The sequence below is a fragment of the Myxine glutinosa genome, chromosome 5 (genome assembly GCF_964187855.1).
Source record: "Myxine glutinosa chromosome 5, kmMyxGlut1.1, whole genome shotgun sequence".
Classification (NCBI taxonomy): Eukaryota; Metazoa; Chordata; class Myxini; order Myxiniformes; family Myxinidae; genus Myxine; species Myxine glutinosa.
Genome location: NC_136265.1, coordinates 185,028,753 through 185,049,144, shown reverse-complemented (window position 1 = coordinate 185,049,144; position 20,392 = coordinate 185,028,753). Strand labels below are relative to the sequence as shown.

Here is a 20,392-nt window from a genome sequence, read left to right as displayed (position 1 = left end):
TGAAAAAGAAGTCCTTTCCAGCGGGCCAGTTTTGCCATTACCTTGTCCGGTAATCCCACCCAGTTCTGCTGCTCAAAGGTGTTGTCTCCGAGGAAAATACCGAGGTATTTAATGCCACTTTTCTGCCAGTTAACTCCTCCTGGTAGGACAATTGGCGGGCAATCTCCAGGTCCTATCCAAAGGGCTTCACTCTTCTTCCAGTTTACCTGGCCTGAACAAGCCTGACAATATGTTTTTAGTGCCTGAGCCACCGCAGTGACGTCAGCACTATTTTTTATATAAATACAGACATCATCTGCATAGGCAGAGACTTTTAGCGGTGTGGTAAGAATTGATCCAGTGAAGCCAGAAATGTGCGTACGTAATTGGAGCAGAAGAGGTTCGATGGCAAGAGAGTATAAAAGTCCAGATAGCGGGCAACCTTGCCGTACTCCCCGTTGTACAGCAATGGGGCTACACAATACTTGATTAATTTTAAGAACACTGGATATATTACAATACAAAAGTTTAACGTACGAGATAAAAATAGGTCCAAACCCAAAATTCTCTAAAACTCTAAAAAGGTACATGTGGTCAATACAGTCAAAGGCTTTTCCTTGGTCAATAAAAAACAGACCAACATTCATATTAAAATTGTTACAAAACCGAATGGTATCACGGATAAGAAAGATATTATTAAAAATAGTACGTCCAGGAATACAAAAGGATTGATGTTCTCCTATTAGTACATTCATAAAAGGTTTCATTCGATTAGACAAGGCTTTGGCTAAAATTTTATAATCCGTACATAAAACAGAAATAGGACGCCAGTTCTCTATAAGTTGAGTGTCCGCTTTCTTAGGAATTAAGGTGGTGACTGCTCTCCGGCAACTCCACGGCAGTTGTCCATCCTCTAAACATCTATCTATAATTCCAGTAATCTCTGTGTGTGTGTGTGTGTGTGTGTGTGTGTGTGTGTGTGTGTGTGTGTGTGTATGCGACCGCTGTTTCTCGACAACTACCGGTCCGATATACTTGAAACTTGCCAGGTATATTGCTGGGGACCCGAGGATGTGCCTTTTCAAGGTTTCATATTAATCGGACAAGTAGTTACCGAGCTATGGCGATTTCTTTACCAAACTCCGCAAGCCGTTCGCTTTGGACCAAACCATTGCATGTAAATAGAGGGGGGGGATTGTCACCGTACTCGCAAGCCGTTCGCTTTGGACCAAACCATTTCATGTAAATAGAGGGGGGGGATTGTCACCGTACTCGCAAGCCGTTCGCTTTGGACCAAACCATTTCATGTAAATAGAGGGGGGGGATTGTCACCGTACTCGCAAGCCGTTCGCTTTGGCTTTGCGAATGGACCAAACCATTTCATGTAAATAGAGGGGGGGGATATAATTTTAGATATATATATAGTACGGGCATGCCCTAGTTCATTCAATACCCGCAGTAGGTGAGGTCCAATGGCGTCCCAAAAAAACTGGAAAAATTCACTAGTCAGCCCATCCAGTCCAGGGGCTTTATCAGGTTCCAAGGCCTTCAAGGCAGCGGTGAGCTCAGGTAACCTAAGAGGATCCTCCAACTGCTGCTTCTGATCCTCCGCCAATGTTGGAAGGTTAGAAACAAGTTCCGATATTGCATCCTGGTTAATGTCATGCCGCATAAACCGTTGTTTAAAATGTTTCCGGGCACATTCCCTGATTCTGCCATCTTCATAAAGGAGTTCCCCATCATGGAGCAAGCGTGTAATCATTGACGAAGAGGCCCCCCTTTTAAGGCTGAAGAAGAATTTGGTTGGAGCATCAAGGTCGTGTATGTACCTCATCTTCAGGCGCAATAAAGCATTTTGTGCTCGCCTTTCGGATATGGAATTCAGTAAGGCCGTTTTTCCATGGATTTGTTGCCTCATTCCCTGGTAGCTCACACTTGCAGTTCCCTGAAGCTGTTCCTGTAATTCCAGGATTTCATCTTCAAGTAAGGTTGTGGTTTTTCTTTCCTTTTGAACACTTTTCGCACGATATTGTTGGCAGAACAGTCTGATGTGCGTTTTGGCATTATCCCACCATTGTCTGAGGTTTGAGAAATTCCCTTGGGAGGCAACCAGAATATTCCAAATTTCCGGAAAAATGTCCTTAAAGGTACTATCATCAAGTAAATTGTTATTAAATTTCCAAAAAGCACTCTTGTGTTTCGGGCAGGGGGCAGAAATTTTGAGAAATGTTGCGCTGTGGTCCGAGAATCCTGATGGGCAAATTTTGGATGACAGAACGAGGCGTTCAAGTGGAGGATTAATATAAAACTTGTCCAAGCGAGCAAGTACAATATTACCCTGAATGCATCGACACCATGTGTATTGCCTGATTGATGGGTGCTGTACCCGCCATATATCTGTCAAATTCATTTGTTTTAAAAATTTGGTGAGAGGGATTGTGGAGGCAGGATGGGGCTCTGCACTGTTCCTGTCTAGTTGGGGTTGGAGGGTGCAGTTAAAATCTCCACCAATACAAACATGATTGTCTTGGTTTTTTAGGGCGTTTTGGCTGTCGAGGGACGTTAGGTGTGTCCCAAGGTCATTAAAAAAAACTCGCCGAGCTACAGGCGTACTTGGGGCATAGATATTAAAAATAGTATAGAATTTTCCACAGTAGTGGATTTCTAGGGATGCTAGGGATCCCTTGTGTATTTCGTCGAATTTAAGCGATGAAGGCGAAAAGGAGGGGCTAAGAATTATTGCGACACCGCCTTTGCGGGAGTCACCGTTACTAAAGAAGGACAGGCCGGGGAAGAGCCTACACCACTCTGCGACACAGCAATCGTTGGCATGGGTCTCTTGTAAGAGGGCAATGTCAACTTTCTTCTGTAATAAAAAATCCCTTACTTGAACTTTATGGACAGAGCTACATCCTCCGTTAATATTCAAGCTACAAATGGAAAAACTCATTACAGCTATAAGGAGGAGTGACCACCACTCAATTTTTTGATAGCAGTTCATTCTTAGCTTTTTGCAACCACTTCTTTAAACGGTGACGTTGGGAGGAATTGAAATTTAAAACGTGGGGCCGTTTTACCATCAGTCTAGCGGAATGTATAAAATCAGGTAGCTCCGGAAAAAAGGTTTCTATAACAACATTCCTTTTTCGGAATGTGTCCTTAAGAAACCTTTTTATCTCGGAGGGAGGGATTGGAGGGATTTCTTCTTCCTTAAGGCTACCACATTCACTAACAGAGTCATCTATATCAGATGGTGTGTCACACTGGTTTTCATCATTTATCTCCTCACCGTCATCACATCCCTCCACGTTATCGGATGGGGCATAGTCCATAGAGGGAGGGGACGGGGAGGGAGAGAAATGAGCCATCTTCAGGGGAGGGGGGGAGGGGGGGAGGGGGGCGGTACTAATTTTTGCGGTTCAACCATATCAGTTTCTAGGTCAGTAGACAAGGGCGAGGATTCATCCACATCTATGTCCTCCAATACCAAGAAACGATTTTCTGTGACGAGGGACAAATCTAGGCCAGAGAGGAGGGGCTGTCGGTTTTCAGTTGTAGGTTTTTTAAAGAGATGACCGTTTTCATCTGTTGTTTGCAGATGTCTTTTTCCTTTTGGGCAGACTAATTGAAACTCGTCCTGGTTAGTGGGAAGAGATTGCAAGGGTTTGGGGGGAGGGGGGGGGAGGGAGGACGTGATCATCGGGAGGGGATTCCCATCGGCTACCACGGCGGGAGAGGTAGGATCAGTTATAGCAGGCAACAAGCTGTGATTGGACGATGTCGCCTGGGGGGTGAGATCTATCGTTAACAGGAGATGGCTGCAATTAGATCCTTCAGTAGAGGGAGGGGCCCCTGTTTCAAGGGGAGGGGAAGGGGGTACGGCGGGGGGGTTTGGATTGGTGGTAAGAGGGCTTGGGTCGGTGGTGGACAGATTGGGATCAGTGGTGGTAAGGCTTGGGTCGATGGTGGGAAGGTTCGGGTCGGTGGTGGGAGGGCTTGGTTCGGCGGCGGGAAGGCTTGGTTCGGTGGTGGGAAGGTTTGGTTCGGTGGTGGGAAGGCTTGGGTCGGTGGTGGGAAGGCTTGGGTCGGTGGTGGAAGGGTTTGGATCGGTGGTGGGAAGGTGGGGGGGTTGCTTATTCCCGGTTCGGAGGGGAGGTTCCACTTGTGGAGAATTCTCTTTTCGGGGGCAGTCATGCTTAACATGCCCAAATTGTCCGCAGCCAAAACATTTTAGAACGTTGGTGGACACGTACACTGTATATTCGTTCTGTTGATGTTTTAATTTTATTATAAGGTTTAAATCCTTCTGGGAATTTTTTTAAATCATAAACACTTGCCGCCGGAATGAAACCACGTGCCTTAAATCGTTGTTTCGTGACCCGAAGGGAATCATGGAGATACGAGACACGATGGTACCGTATCGGGACAATTCTTTAATTCGTACATCGTCGGATACAAATGGGGGGCAATTTGATATCACGACTTTTATCGCTGGGCTATCTAGTGGGGAAATCATTACAAATAAATCTGGATCGATTGTCAAACCCTGTTCGACAATTTGTGGGACACAATCCACGTCGGACAAAAAAATAACGATCCGCTTGTTCATCCGCGAAGCGGCAACAACCTTGTCGATCCCGACAACACGACCGGTTGCGAGGACAACGTCCTCGACACTAACCTCACGTTCCGGAGGTACACAAAAGAACCCGTGCTTACGGGTCAGGCTCTGAAAGGCCGTAAATCGAGATAGTGCAGCTGCCATGCTGGAACAGCTGCACTTACAACCCCTCCCCAACTCGGGGAGGGTGAATATATAATACAATCTTCCCTACCCGAACTCCGGGAATGGGAAGCAATCAGACCTCTCCGATTTCCCTAACTTCGGAAAAGGGAGGCAACAAAACAAACTGAAGGAAAGATAAACGAAAGGAAAAAAAGGAAATAGAGGTTTAAGATGAAGGAGCAAACACCGATCGGGCGACGCCCAAAAACGGCGAACCCTTACCAGCGATCACCCTGTGCTCTCCGGCTCTCTCTCCCGTCTCAACATATATGGGAATCACCAGGAAGACTCCACGAACAGGCACAAGGACACAGAGGGGGGAAAACGGGGGGGGGGGGGAATGGAGCAACAACACAGAGCACTCACAGGCCTCCACAAGCAGACGCCATGACAGTACAACCACCATACAAACGGCCAGCAGGTGGCGACAGAGAGAGAGAGAGAGAGAGAGAGAGAGAGAGAGAGAGAAGAGAGAGAGAGAGAGAAGAGAGAGAGAGAGAGAGAAGAGAGGGAGAAGAGAGAGAGAAGAGAGGGAGAAGAGAGGGAGAAGAGAGGGAGAAGAGAGGGAGAAGAGAGGGAGAAGAGAGGGAGAAGAGAGGGAGAAGAGAGAGAGAGAGAGACTTTGACTTTTTAGTCCTTTTATTACAAAAATATAAAAGTAACAATATACACGTTTTGCAATGAAATCAATAATGCCAATAAAAAGAAAAAGAAAAAGAAGAAGCACCCAATGATCATCAAATAAGAAACAATCAGTATCTCACAACAGTATTCTAAATTCGTTTTCTTTAACCTCACAAAACCCACCAACACACCAAGTATCAACAAAGTTTTGAAAATTTCTGGCCTCGTTGGAAAGGGTAAATTCCAGTTTCAATCTTGCTGAGACTAATGCATTCAAACACAACATGATATTGCAGTGCTCTATCGGTTTGCCAGATAGTTTGTCTTTTCTTGTCAAATAAACAGCAAGTTTCGCAGTTGCTATTAGGAAACTAAACAGTTTAGACGCAGGATTCTGTTTAGGAGCAAAACCAAAGACGAAATTCCTCAAAGAAAAAGTAACATGCATTTCGTGTGCAATGTAATTCAACCAATGAAACAAAGGAAATAATCGGATACAGTCTATGAATGCATGAAACAAGTCCTCATTGACTGTACAGAAGGGACAACAAACAGATACAGGAGAAAAATGTCTAATAAACGTGTTGGAGGGAACAATCCAGTGGGCCAAACGCCACTGGAGATCACCTGTTCTTTTGGATGTGGGCTCACTATACATGGCTTCCCAGATAGGTTCGGAGGGGGGTCCTCCGGGTAACAATCCTTTCCATCGGGTAACTCCATTTAACGAAGGGTTCCCATTTAACAGCTTGAGGCACATCTTGTAGATGCCCTTGCTGTCCATTGTCTGGAAAAGCTTTGACCCATCGCTAACAGGGGGCAAATCGTTTTGAATGGGTTCAACAATCAATTTAGGCACTGTCGGCTCATTTAGATCTTCTTCTGTACCCCGAGTCCAAGTTAGGCCAAGTTGCCGTCCCACCTGAATCATTTTCCTCAAAATTTTTGCAATCATCCTATGGGACCAAATCCCTGTCAGGTCGGCGATTTCACTTACGGATTTCCAACCATACCCTGAGTCATGTCGGAGATGCCGCACCTTCACGATATCAGCTGCTATAAAGTGTTGGCAAAAATCTCGACTCTTTGGAATGTCGGGAAAGAGAGGGTTATAGAACAAAGGCTCGTGTGCCAGCATTTTCGTTACATATGTGTCCGCCTGACGACTCACAGAAAGACTCTGCCAGGCATTTAAGAGGCTTTGGTAAAAAGCAGGGAGAACCGATATGTCGACATGTTGGAGGTTCATTTGAAAAAGTTCAAACCCGTACCCGAGCCTACCCGCTCGCTGCAGTACAAGGCATGCAGGGAGCCGGCCTGGCAGATGTTCCATGTAGAGGAGACGTTGAATGGACCGCAGCCGGAAGGCCATTAGGCGGGCTTTGATGTCGACGAGGTTGTGGCCACCGTCAGCCGAGGGGCGACATATCACATCGGGCCGTAGCCAGTGGTAGCCTCCCCAGAAGAAGTCCACCAGTTTGCCCTGGAGTGCTTTGAGTAGGGCCTCCGGCGGTTGCAGGCAGATGAACCTATGCCACAACATTGTGGCAACTAAGTTGTTGATCACTAGCACACGGCCCTTGAAGGACAAATGAGGTAAAACCCTTTTCCATCGGTTCAATCTTTCTCCCACTTGCTCAATTACCCCCGTCCCAATTTCTCTGAGCATACTGTGGGGAACCAAGGAATATGCCCAAGTACTTAATTCCCTCACTTCCCCACAGCAACCCTGCGGGGAGGGATGGGGGCGGCTGTGGTACAGGCTGAAGAAGGTTGCGATAAAGGGAGGGTATCCATAACGTCTTGCTCTTGTTCCAATTGATTTTTAAAGAGGAGGCAGCGTGAAACTTTGATAGGCACTCAACAAGGATATCAATATCATCCTTATCTTTTACAAAGATGCAGACGTCATCCGCATAAGCACATAGGGTTAGCGGTGCACTCATGGGAGAAAGTGCTATTCCAGAAATCTTCTTTCTCAGTAGATTGAGAAGAGGCTCTAAAGAAAGAGCAAACAATAAACCAGAGACTGGGCACCCTTGCCGAACCCCTCTCCGAACCTTGATGGGGGGAGCCAGCACATTATTAATCTTAATTAAACTAAATACATCTGTGTATAGCAAGGAAATGTAGGAACGAAAGTTTGCTCCGAGGCCGCATGCCTGTAACACATGATGCATAAACTTATGGTCGATACTGTCAAATGCCTTTTCAAGATCAAGCGACATCATTCCAAAGTCTTCTTTAACACGGTTACCATCAATGAGATCTCTGATTAAAGAAATATTATCATGGATGGATCTTCCAGGAACACAGTAACTCTGTTCTGGCAGTACTAGATCACCAATAACCTTTTTTAGTCGATTAGCTAGTACTTTTGAAAAACGCTTGTAGTCCGTGCACAGCAGGGAGATCGGTCGCCAGTTCACCAAAAGTCGGGGATCTTCAGTTTTCGGGAGCAAGCACACTACGGCTCTTCTTAGACTCAGCGGCATTATACCAGTCTGTATAGAAGTGTCCAAAACATTCAGCAACTCAGGGCCTAAAAGGTCCCAAAATGTCAGAAATAATTCGGGAGGTAGACCGTCAATACCCGGAGCTTTCCCTGAATCCATGGCAGCAAGAGCACAGGTTAGCTCAAGGAGGGTGATTGGTAGGTCAAGCTCCAACCGTTGAGCCTCAGTTAGGGAGGGGAGGTGAGAGGTTAAATCCATCATTGTATCATTACAAACAGTCTGCTCCTCAAAAAGTTTTGTATAGAATTCAATAATGTTTAGTCTAACATCATCCTCATTGACAACAACGTTGCCTCTTGAGTCCAAAACAGAAGAGATTAGCCGTGATGGCTTGCTTAAGGATTCTAAATGAAAGAAAGACTTGTTTGGGGTGTCTGATAATTTTACATTCTGTATTCTAAGTCTAATTAATGTACCGGCTGCTTTCTCTTGAACTAACTCCCTTAAAAAAGCTTTCTTTACAAGCAATAACTGGTAATTGGCGTCATTGTTTTCATGAGCCAATTTACTCTCCAATTGTAGAATATCCAATTCCAACCGGGCCATTGTAAAGTGCTTGTCGTTTGTGCTGTGTGATTGGAAACATTGACAAAAAACCCGAATTTGAGATTTCATGTTATCCCACCATATGCTGGATGAAGAAAAGGAAGATTTAATTTCTTTGCTACTAGACTTGCCCAGAAAACACGAAAGGCTTCTTTAAACAAACATACCATCTTCTAGAAGTCTAACATTAAACTTCCAATAAGCGCTCCTATTTGCGGGTTGAGGAAAGGAAAGGTTTAGGGTTACCATATGATGGTCTGAAAACACGGAAGGAAAAAGATTTGAAGAAACCGCAGTATTTTTAAAGGGTACGTTGATGTACCATCTGTCAAGCCTTGCCAAGGATACTCGACTATTGGCGCATCGACACCAGGTGTAATGGGATGTGTTTGGGTGGTGCAACCGCCAAACATCAACGAAGCCCATTGTGCTAAAAAAAATTGGATAAGTGTACATGGGACTCAGGATGGGGTTCGACAGAGTTTCTGTCAACCGATGGGTCGAAGGTGCAATTGAAATCACCTCCGACACACACACAATGATCAAAATCAACCGATCTTAAGTGATTTATCATTGAGGTGAAGAAGGACTTACGCTCTACGCTATCACTTGGCGCATACACATTAAAAATGGTGTAATGGAAGTTATGGCTTACTAGTTTGAGAGAGCTAAGCCGACCATTTATTACCTCCTGAAAATGGCATGACTCACACACGAGGCCTGGCTTCAGCAAGAAGCCGATTCCAGCAGATGAAGCTGATAAATTGCTGAAATAGCATTGGCTCTTAAAAAGTTGATGCCAGTTATGTTCCACATTTGGTGTGATGTGAGTTTCTTGAAGTAAGATCACATCCACCTTTTTCCGTTGAAATATGTTTTTTACTTGAACCTGGCGGAGGTGGCTAGCACCACCACCGTTAATATTTAAAGTTGCAAGTTTTATAGTTTTCATCCTGTATTGATGAAATCAGCCTGTGGCTGGGAACACTCTACACCTGCACGTGTGATGAATTTTCTTAACCTGTGGTATTGTGACTTATTCAGGTCAAATTGTTCAGGCGTTTTAATTATGGATTTTGCAGTGTGGATGAATGCAACCAAATCGGCAAAATAGTCTTTAATGACTATGTTACGCTGTCTGTACGTTTCGGCTAGAAACGACACGATGTGTTGGGGGGGTATCTGTGACTGAGATGCTGATGACTGTGACAGCTCAGTCACTTCCACCTCGTCCTCAGATTCTGACAGGTCTGATAATGTCCCACCTGGATCTTGGGCTTTACTTGCAGCTCTCACGAGCTCCTCTGGATGCATATCCTGAGATTTCGTTGCGTACTCTGGTACACACTCACGAGCAGACTGGTGCTTACTTTCTTTATGTGTGCTTTGGCAAATGGCTGCAGATCTCTGCGTAGCCGGGGTTACGATTTCTGTTTGTAAGACAGAGCAATTTGTTTGGTCACCAGTCCGCTCAGCTACTGGAGGGGGAATCGGTAGGGCTTCGCGTTCAGGCTCAAAAATGGCCGCATTGTTCGGATCAATGTAGGCTTTATTCTCAGAGCCTGGGAAATCAGTAACATCCTCTTTTCCACTTTGGCGTTCGATATTTTCGTTTGCTGTAAACGTTTTGCCCTCTTTTGCAGAGACAGTGTCTCTGCCCAAGACAGCCTTCTTTATCGCACCATCGGGGCTATTTGTTAGTGGTGCTTTCCGTTTTTTGGTCAGTATGACAAGTTCTTCATTCATGGGTTCGCCAGCAGTACTAGCATCACCAAGTGCCATCTCACTGGGTTTGGGTAGCACCGGGGCGTCGGGAAGCACGGTCGGGGCGTCGGGAAGCACAGTCGTGGCGTCGGGAAGCACAGTCGGGGCTTCGGGAAGCACGGTTGGGGCTTCGGGTAGCACGGTTGGGGCTTCAGGTAGCAGGGTTGGGGCTTCGGGAAGCGTAGTCGGGACCTCGGGAAGCACAGTTGGGACATCAGGAAGCACAGTCGGGGCGTTGGGAAGCACGGTCGGGGCTTCAGGTAGCACGGTTTGAGCGTCGGGGAGCACGGTTTGAGCGTCGGGGAGCACGGTCGAGGCGTGAGGAAGCACGGTCGAGGCGTGAGGAAGCACGGTCGAGGCGTGAGGAAGCACGGTCGAGGCGTGAGGAAGCACGGTCGAGGCGTGAGGAAGCACGGTCGAGGCATGAGGAAGCACGGTCGGGGTGTTTTCTTTTTTACAGCCCACATTGGTGTGTCCCAATTTGCCGCACTTCGTACAAGATGCTTTGGGACAAAACCTTTTAACGTGTCCAAAGGCTCCACAAAGGAAGCACGTTAAGGTGCCTGACGAAGCGTACATTTGATATTGACGATCATTTACCGAAATTTTAAACGAGATGTTTAGTCCTGTATCGTCGCCGCGATCAGGAAGCACCATGAATACTTGTCTCCGGAAACTCATAACATGTTTCATTCGTTCATCCCGACATCCCAGGGGAATCAACGAGATTCGGGAAACAACAGTTCCATACCGGGTCAGAACAGCCATTAACTTATCATCTGTGATAAACGGAGCGACATTTGAAATAATAACTTTAATCGCCGGTGTGTCCATCGGGGAAACCATGACGAACTGCCCACCTTTCAATGACAGACCAGTACTAACAACATCATGCACGAACTTCTCGTCCGACACGAAAACAACAAACTTTTGGTTCATCCGCGACGCGGCGCGGACATTTTCATCGCCGATAACATTCCCTGCAGCTAGGATAATGTCCTCGGTAGGAACACCTTCGGGAGGGACACACACGAAAGCATGCTTCCTTCTTAGGGTTTCAAACCCTTCCTGCCGTGCACGAACACTCGCCATAACGGCGATGTCTCACCTTTCCACCTTGACCAGGCGGAAAGGACACAAAATAAATAAAGTCGAAATGAAATAATGAATAATAAAGTTCACACGACGCGAGTAAGGTAAACAACACCGACGGAGCAGGTAAACTGAACCGAACGGGTCTGCTCTCACCTTTGGGCTCTTCTCTCACTCTCTCTGTCTCAAGGGAGGGAAAGGGGCACAGGTGGTAAAGAAGGACACGACAAAGGCGCGATGGGAAAGGAAGGAATGGGGGGGGGGGGGAGGACAACACAACACAAGCACGGAGCTACAGCACACGAACACCAGTGCACGCCATCTTGCCACGCCCAACACACGAACGGCCAGCAGGGGGCGAGAGAGAGAGAGAGAGAGAGAGGGAGATAGGAGAGAGAGAGAGAGGGAGAAGATAGGAGAGAGAGAGAGAGGGAGAAGATAGGAGAGAGAGAGAGGGAGAAGATAGGAGAGAGAGAGAGGGAGAAGATAGGAGAGAGAGAGAGGGAGAAGATAGGAGAGAGAGAGGGAGAAGATAGGAGAGAGAGAGGGAGAAGATAGGAGAGAGAGAGAGGGAGAAGATAGGAGAGAGAGGGAGAAGATAGGAGAGAGAGAGTGGGAGAAGATAGGAGAGAGAGAGAGGGAGAAGATAGGAGAGAGAGAGAGGGAGAAGATAGGAGAGAGAGAGAGGGAGAAGATAGGAGAGAGAGAGAGGGAGAAGATAGGAGAGAGAGAGAGGGAGAAGATAGGAGAGAGAGAGAGAGAGGGAGAAGATAGGAGAGAGAGAGAGGGAGAAGATAGGAGAGAGAGAGAGGGAGAAGATAGGAGAGAGAGAGAGGGAGAAGATAGGAGAGAGAGAGAGAGGGAGAAGATAGGAGAGAGAGAGAGGGAGAAGATAGGAGAGAGAGGGAGAAGATAGGAGAGAGAGGGAGAAGATAGGAGAGAGAGGGAGAAGATAGGAGAGAGAGGGAGAAGATAGGAGAGAGAGGGAGAAGATAGGAGAGAGAGGGAGAAGATAGGAGAGAGAGGGAGAAGATAGGAGAGAGAGGGAGAAGATAGAGAGAGGGAGAAGATAGAGAGAGGGAGAAGATAGAGAGAGGGAGAAGATAGAGAGAGGGAGAAGATAGAGAGAGGGAGAAGATAGAGAGAGGGAGAAGATAGAGAGAGGGAGAAGATAGAGAGAGAGGGGATAGGAGAGAGAGAGAGAGGGAGAAGAGAGAGGGAGAAGAGAGAGGGAGAGAGGGAGAGAGGGAGAGAGGGAGAGAGGGAGAGAGGGAGAGAGAGAGAGAGGGAGAAGATAGAGAGAGGGAGAAGATAGAGAGAGGGAGAAGATAGAGAGAGGGAGAAGATAGAGAGAGGGAGAAGATAGAGAGAGGGAGAGAGGGAGAGAGGGAGAGAGGGAGAGAGAGAGAAAAAAAAACACAGAGAGGGAGAGAGACCAAAGAGAAAGAGAACAAAGAGAGAGAAAGAACAAAGAGAGAACAAAGAAAGAGAAGAGAGACCAAAGGGAAAGAGAACAAAGAAAGATTGAGACAACGAAAGAACAAAGAGAGAGAACAAAGAGTGGACTTCTGCTTCCGGTTCCCTGGGTGAGGCCGTTTCTTCCGAGCTCGTCCACGTCGATCAAAGTTGAGTGTTTTTTTTTTCCCAAAGTTACGTTTTTATTTTCCTGTGTACGTGTTTACAGTGTGTTTCTAGTTCGATCTTGTCTTGCATTTCGTGCAAATTGGCGTATTAGTCAGTCAGTTTGATGGTACGTACACTACTCACAATAAGTTAGGGATATTGTGAGAGTGAGTTTATTTTTTTTATAGGGGTTAGGGTTAGGGTATTGAAATCAAGAATGCTGTGTTTTTTCACACTCATTAATAACCATAGAATTAGGACCAACAACTTTTTTCTACATAATTAATACACAAAATCAACCACACCGAAGAACCTGCCAATATCCCTAACTTATTGTGAGTAGTGTATTTGGGGCCTGGTTAGCCTCGAGGCCTGCCCAGTTTGCTTGTTTCGTCTTTTGTTTATTCAGTTCATTCTTCCTCTGGTTTACCTTTTTCCGCTCCTACTTCCCCCTAACTTCTTACCCTTTGTTTAATATCTTAATTAACAAAAAAATAAAATACATAATAATAATAATTACCTTCTCTCCTCGCTGGAGTCCCTGTATGGAGAGAGTTGCGACAGGAAGAGTCCGAAAAAAATTGGTCACGTGGTCTGTGGACGCCATGTTGTTTCCTGTCCGATCTTCGCGTGTTTCTGGCCTTGCATTGAATACATACGAGGAACGCTCTATTTTATTGTCTCGCTTTGTTTGTTGTCTTTAATAATACTTAATAATGTGAGTATTGTCTTTAATACTCACACTCATTCTAATGACGCCAAATACTTAAGATCACACGCTGATAAGACTCTCCTTGTCTGTAATAGAACTCATTGCCATGCGGGGACAAAGCCTTTTGCAACTCAGTACCTGCCCTCTGGAACAAACTACCTATAACTATTCGGACCTCACATAACATAAAAACTTTCAAATCAAAACTCAAAACACATTTATTTCCAAAGTAACTTAATTGTATTTTTTGAAAAGTAGCTTTAAGTCTTTTCTTCTAAGATTGTGTAATGTAAGTTGTAGTCTTCAAGATATGTTGTGAAGCGCTTTGTTCATTTCATGCTAAGGCGCTATATAAATACTGTTATTATTGTTATTATTATTATGTACATGTATGTAATTTGGAATAGTTTAGATGTACACCATACAACTAATTGTACATTGCTATGAAAAACGGGTATGTTTTACAAGCATACCCTTCCATTGCAAGTCTGGATTACAATTTCTGGGCCTTTTATGTAATTACAATTTAATTGTGCATATGTATTTCTCCCGGTGCGCCTACATGAAAAGTTAAATTACTTTTTAATTGTCACATTTAAAATCAACATTTCTGTCATTTGTCAAGATGGTTTTAAGGCAATGTTGTTATAATAATAGGAATTTATACAGCGTAAATTGCAGGAGCCTCTAAGCGCTTAGGAAAGAGATGAAAACCAACGAGATGAATATACAAATACAAATTATACCAGAAGAAAACCTAAGATATAATCAGATGTAGGCATTTTCAAATAAATGAGTCTTTCACAGAGATTTGAAAATGTTCACATTGTCGGCTTTGTGTGCATGCATGCCAGTCAAGAAAGTAAGACGCAAGAGAGCAAGGTAGTCCAGAAAATGATAGGCACTTCCTGTCCCCTCTTTCCTTTTTATTCCTTTTCCCCCTCTCCTCCCCACATAAAACTACATTTCAGAACAAAGATTATTGCAATAAACAAAATCCGATTCTTATCTTGGACTAAGAGAAAATCATATCAAAAGTGAGGGGCACAGTGCAAATCACAAATTACACAATGTAGGCACTCAAATTTTGTACTTGGTTACACACAATGTATACACACTAGTGGGCAGTGCACTGGTGCATGGCACAAACAATGGAAACAAAATGGCTTCTAAATCCGGGTTGTCGTAACTCTCTCTATACAGGGACTCTACTCCTCGCGACCCACCCTCCCCCACCGGCGACCACGTGTTGTCCCGCCCCTCCCTTCTTCCATCATAACTCCTTCCTCTGCAGCGATTTTTTCTTCACTTCTCCAATTTATGAAGAATTCACCATACTCCTTCAACCTTTCTCCTGCTTTCTCAAGTCCGCTTTCACCTAACCTTCCAGGAAAAAAAAATTAACGAAGAAAGTAAAAATGAGGCCTCTCCTTCCGTACTAACAAATTGCTTATACACCTCCTGGCTCCCTCGCTCTCTGCTACCCTGGCTTGTTAATCCCCTTTTCTTCTGCATTTCAGGGAATTTCACAGACTCTTCATGGTTTTGTTTTAAAATGTTTAAACTCCCCACTGCCATGTTGTATTCATTTGTATATTATAACTCGCTTTTTTTCTTCCTATTCAAAAGGCTTTCTTCAATTTGCTCATCAAATCTTTCCATCACAAAAAAATTAAATCTCTTACAGTTCTTCCGTTCTTCATTCTCTAAACCCAGTTTCATTCCACCCCTCCTCAAACGTTTTCAAACGGATCTCTGACTTGAATATCTCAAGAAACCCAGTTTGTAATAAATGATGGATTTTCATTATTCATTCAAAACTTTCAAAACTCCCAACCCACCCCTCCCCTTCCAATCTCCCCCCTCACCCCTCCTCCTCCCCTTCAAATCTCCCCCCTCACCCCTATCCTTCAAATCTCCCTCCTCCCCTTCTAATCAACCCCTCTCCCCTCCTCCTCAAGTCTTTCCCCTCACCCCGACCCTTCAAATCTCTCCCCTTACCCCTCCTCCTCTAATCTTCCCCCTCACCCCTTCCCCTCAGATCTCCCCTCATCCCTCCTGTCCAAACTCCAAACAAACCCCTCCCCTTCAATTCTTCCCCCTCTCCCCTCCACTTCAAAACTAACCCCTCACCCCTTCCTTTCAAATCTCCCCCCTCACCATTTTTCGTCAATTCCCCCCTCTCACCCCTCCTCCTCAAAGTTCCCTCTTAACTCCTCCACAAAGCTGCCTCCTCCCCACTTCTTCTCCCTTCCAACTCATACCTCCACCTCCTCCAACCTTCTCCTTCGCTCTGCCCCTCCCCCCTCCTCAAATAACTCCTCTCTGTGCCTCATACCATCACCATCAAACCTTTTGTCCTCATCATCCCCTTCTCCTAGCTCTCCTGCAATCTCTGACACAGTCAACAGCTCTCCCAACCTCACCCTCTCCTCCCTCATCTTTCCCTAACACTCCCCTCCGCTGTCCTGTATCCGATGCTCCCACTCCCTCCTCCTTAATGGTATGGACCTCAAACATCCGGGGCCTTCGCTCAAACCTTTTGTTCATATGTGTGTTGTACCGTCCACCAAACAGTGATGATTCCATTTACATCTCACTGTCTGACAACATGGACCAACTTCTATCCACTCATCCCAACTCTCTCTTCCTCATATGTGGTGAATTCAACTGTCATCATGCCAGCTGGCTGGGTGTGGGTACCTCTCACCATCCATGGCACCTCTGCAAAGAACTTCGGTGACTCATTGGGACTGACACAATCTGTCAATTTCCCGACCCGGATCTCTGTCAACGGTACATCATCTCTTCCAGACTTGGTTATGACTACCTTCCCTGCAAATGTCTGCTGCTCTTCTTCTGCTCCAATTGGTTAATCTGATAATTTCCTTGTTAAAGTGGACATCTCTCTGGCCATTCTCAGAGAGCCTCCTCAGCATCAACGAGTCTGGCATTTCACTCAAGCCGACTGGCACGGTCTTCAAGCAGCCATCAATCATCTGGACTGGTCTCCAATCTCTACTGCCTCTGACATCAACTCATCCTGGGACTGGAGAGGTGTCTGCTTCCAAAGAAAATTGCTCTCTCTCTCAAGCACAGATGTATCCCATCTCGTCTGCAGTTGTCATACCCTTCTTCCCATCCATAGTACACTGAATCTTGGGGTGAGGCAGTTGCCCTGAAACAACTTGCCTTTGCTTCATGGAAGGCAAATCCGACGGAAGGCAATCTCCGTTCCTTTCACAGAGCTCGAAACAGTGTGTATCTACCCTCAGGAGAGTCAGGAAACTATATCTCTCTACTCTCAAGACTGAACTCTCAAACCTGTCTCCCTCCTCCAAATCCTGGTGGTGTCTGGTCAAATCTGTGTCTGGTGTTTGTTCCCCCTCCATCCCCTCCCTTACCTCAAACGGCTATACAGCTAACACCGCACGTGAAAAAGCTGAATGTCTCAACTGTGTTTGCCTGAAAATCTTGTGTCCCAAACCCATCTCTCTCTGTACCCACCGTACCGAGTCGTACCCAGCTGTTCCTGGACTCTGCATCCTTCTCTCCCAACAAGGTGGAGAATTTTTTGTCAAACCTCAACTCTGATTCTGCAACTGGACCAGACGGCATCAGCCCACGGGTCCTACAATCCTGCTCTGCCAGTTTATCTCACCCTCTCTCGATTCTGTTCACCCTCTCGTTTGCTCAACGTCATCGGCTATCAGCTTGGACTTCAGCCAACATTACCGCTTTACACAAAAAGGAGCAAAAACATATCCTTGCAACTACAGACCAATCAGCCTGCTCCCAATCATAAGCAAGGTCATGGAATCCATTATTGCTTCCGAAATGAAATCCTTCCTCTTCTCCAATGGCTTGATCTCTGATCATCAATTTGGATTCAGACAATGTCACTCTACTCTGGACATGCTGTGTATGCTGTCTCAACAATGGATGGAGGTCCTTAACGCCAAACAGGAAACCAGGGCTGTCTCCCTTGACATATCTCGTGCCTTCAATAAGGTCTGGCACCCCGCTCTGCTCAACAAACCCACCTCTTATGGTATCCATGGAAAGCTCCACGCATGGCTCGCAGACTTCCTCTCCAGTCGCAGTCAACTTGTGGCCCTGAATGGAATTCTCTCCTCTCCTCTTCCTGTCCAGGCTGGAGTACCTCAAGGCAGTGTTCTGGGCCCTGTGCTATTTCTGGTCTTCATTAATGATCCCTCCGACTCTGGAAAATCCTCTATATCTCTTTGCTGATGACACCACTCTCTGCCACTCCATATCTCAACCCTCAGATCGGCAGGCTGCAGCCTGTTCACTCTCTGCATACCTGGACAAAATCACAAACTGATCAAACAAGTGGAACATGTCTTTCAATCCTGACAAATCTCACACTCTCATGATGTCTCTCCAAAAAGACCGTCTGAAAAACCCTCTCATCCACTTTCTCAACAATCCTCTTGAAGAAGTTCTGTCACTCAAGCTCTTGGGTCTCAATATCTGCCATTATCTTTACTGGGAAAACCACATTTGCAAGCTGGCCTCCAAAGCCAGTCGCAGACTGGGCATCCTCCGTCATGTGAAGTCCTTCTTGGCACCGCTGAGCTCCTCACCACATACAAAGCTTTCATCCGCAGCTTGATGGAATACTGCTCTCCCCTGTGGGCTGGGTCACCTGCCTCACACCTCGCTTGGCTTCACGCTGCAGAAGCCAAAGCTTTCAGAATCATTGGTATCCCAGTGATGAAGCCAATTCTGAGGGCCTTTCACTCGCAGGCAGGTTGGTGGTCTTTCTGTCTTCTACCACCTCCTCTCTGGCCTAGCTCCCCCTGCTATGTCTGTGCTCTGTCCCCAAAATGTTCCTACAGGATGCACAAGATCTGCTAGCAACCATTTTCTGGTAAAACTGCCAAAATCAAGACTCTGCTCACCTTCACTGTTTCATTCCTCTTTTCTCCCGCCTCTGGAACAAACTCCCACACTCCCTTCAATCCCACTCCTCCCTCCAGGTCTTTAAAACAACTGTTCACCACCATCTCTTATCTTCTACCATCCAAAACCTTGATCTTTTCTACCCCTGTTAATGCACCCCATCTCCACCTTTTGCAATCTCTGACTTCATTCCTGAAATTCCTAGTATTGTCCACTTGTTTTATACAGTGCACCCCTCCTCCTCCCTCCCCTGCCTGAGCCCTCTCCCTTCCACAGATCTCTCGATGTCCTTGTTCTCTACTGCTGTTGTGCTTGTTTGCTTTCTTCTCTCTCCTCCTCTGGTCTCCCACTCTCTTTATTATATGTTTTATGTGTCCGCTTATGTTTTTTGTGTTTAATGTGTCGCTCATACATGAGCCTCGACTTTGTGTACACACAGAGACAGAGAGAGAGAGAGAGATGATGAACACTCACAAAATGTTTAACCACCGAAACCGTAGAGCGTACGGCCCTGGCGCTTCAAAGCGTACACCACATCCATGGCAGTAACGGTCTTTCGCTTTGCGTGCTCCGTGTAGGTAACAGCATCGCGGAGCACATTTTCCAGGAACACCTTGAGAACTCCACGGGTTTCCTCGTAGATGAGACCCGAGATGCGCTTTACTCCACCACGGCGAGCAAGGCGATGAATAGCAGGCTTTGTGATTCCCTGGATGTTATCACGCAGTACCTTGCGATGACGTTTAGCACCTCCTTTGCCGAGACCTTTTCCACCTTTACCACGTCCAGACATGACGACACCGTTTGATTCCAAAACAGATTAACAGATTGACCCAAACAACGAGCGTTCTTGACTCTTGTGTCTATTGGGAGTTGGGTGTCTATTGGGTGTCTACTCTCTCTTGAGAGAGAGAGAGAGAGACAGAGACAGAGACAGAGATAGAGACGGAGAGAGAGAGAGAGAGAGAGAGAGAGAGAGAGAGAGAGAGAGAGAGAGAGACTTGACTTTTGTGTCCTTTTATTATAAACAATGTAAAGCCATTTCACAAGCAGTTGTAAAAAAACACATTTCACAAAGCAGTTGTAAAAAAAAACCCAGCAACCAGTTTAAAGAAATTGCATAAGGATCATGAAGACACCACAAAAAAGCAAAGGGGTATTTAAAAGAAAACCAGCAAATATACAAAAATATATATTTTACAAACCAAAGGGGAAGACACAAACAAAACCACAACCAATTTTAAAGGAAACGCTCACGCAAGAGCTATAAATACATCAAGAGCAAATTAAGCGAAAACCTAAGAGAAAGAGAGAGAAATGTATTCAAGGACACAGGAAGAAACATATATGCAAGCAATCAGTTCCAAAGAAAAAAAATCAAAACAATCAGGAATTATAAAGTAATTACCACTTTTGAATCATCGACTGAGCACAGAACATTGCCAATACACCACTTTCTCTCAAAAAGTTGGACGTTTCCATTACTGACAAAGAAATCAAATTCTAGCTTGAGTCGTGTTGAGACAAACCCTTTAAAAATAGAAATAGCATCAGAGCCATAGCCGTTATCTATTTTAATTTTCCGAGATTTATATATCACATATTTTGCAACAGCAACCAAAAAATTGAGAAGAACACCCACATCTCTACATGTGGGCCTAAAAGACACACCAAATATAAACATATGCATATTGAAAGGGTAGGACAGTTGGTGAAAAAGATATTCAAGGAACAAGAAAAGCGATGTCAGTCTACGACACTGTACATAAGCATGAAACAAATCCTCCTTCTGATCACAGAAAGGCCAAGTTTCCGGCAGTGAGC

At 45.6% G+C, this 20,392-nt stretch overlaps 2 protein-coding genes across 9 annotated transcripts in view; both read right to left on the bottom strand.

Annotated features, from left to right (window-relative positions):
- Positions 1-20,392, bottom strand: part of LOC137413498 (neurexin-1-like) — a 1,626,023-nt gene that overhangs the window by 1,483,480 nt on the left and 122,151 nt on the right. The window lies entirely within an intron of this gene.
- Positions 18,953-19,361, bottom strand: LOC144892437 (histone H4-like). The gene has a single exon (XM_078779262.1). It carries the CDS (start codon positions 19,359-19,361, stop codon positions 19,050-19,052), a length of 312 nt encoding a protein of 103 aa, XP_078635388.1. The 3' UTR covers positions 18,953-19,049.

What these genes read in the sequence shown, in the direction of transcription:
- LOC144892437 (XM_078779262.1), bottom strand. Translation starts at nt 19,361, where the DNA reads ATGTCTGGACGTGGTAAAGGTGGAAAAGGTCTCGGCAAAGGAGGTGCT.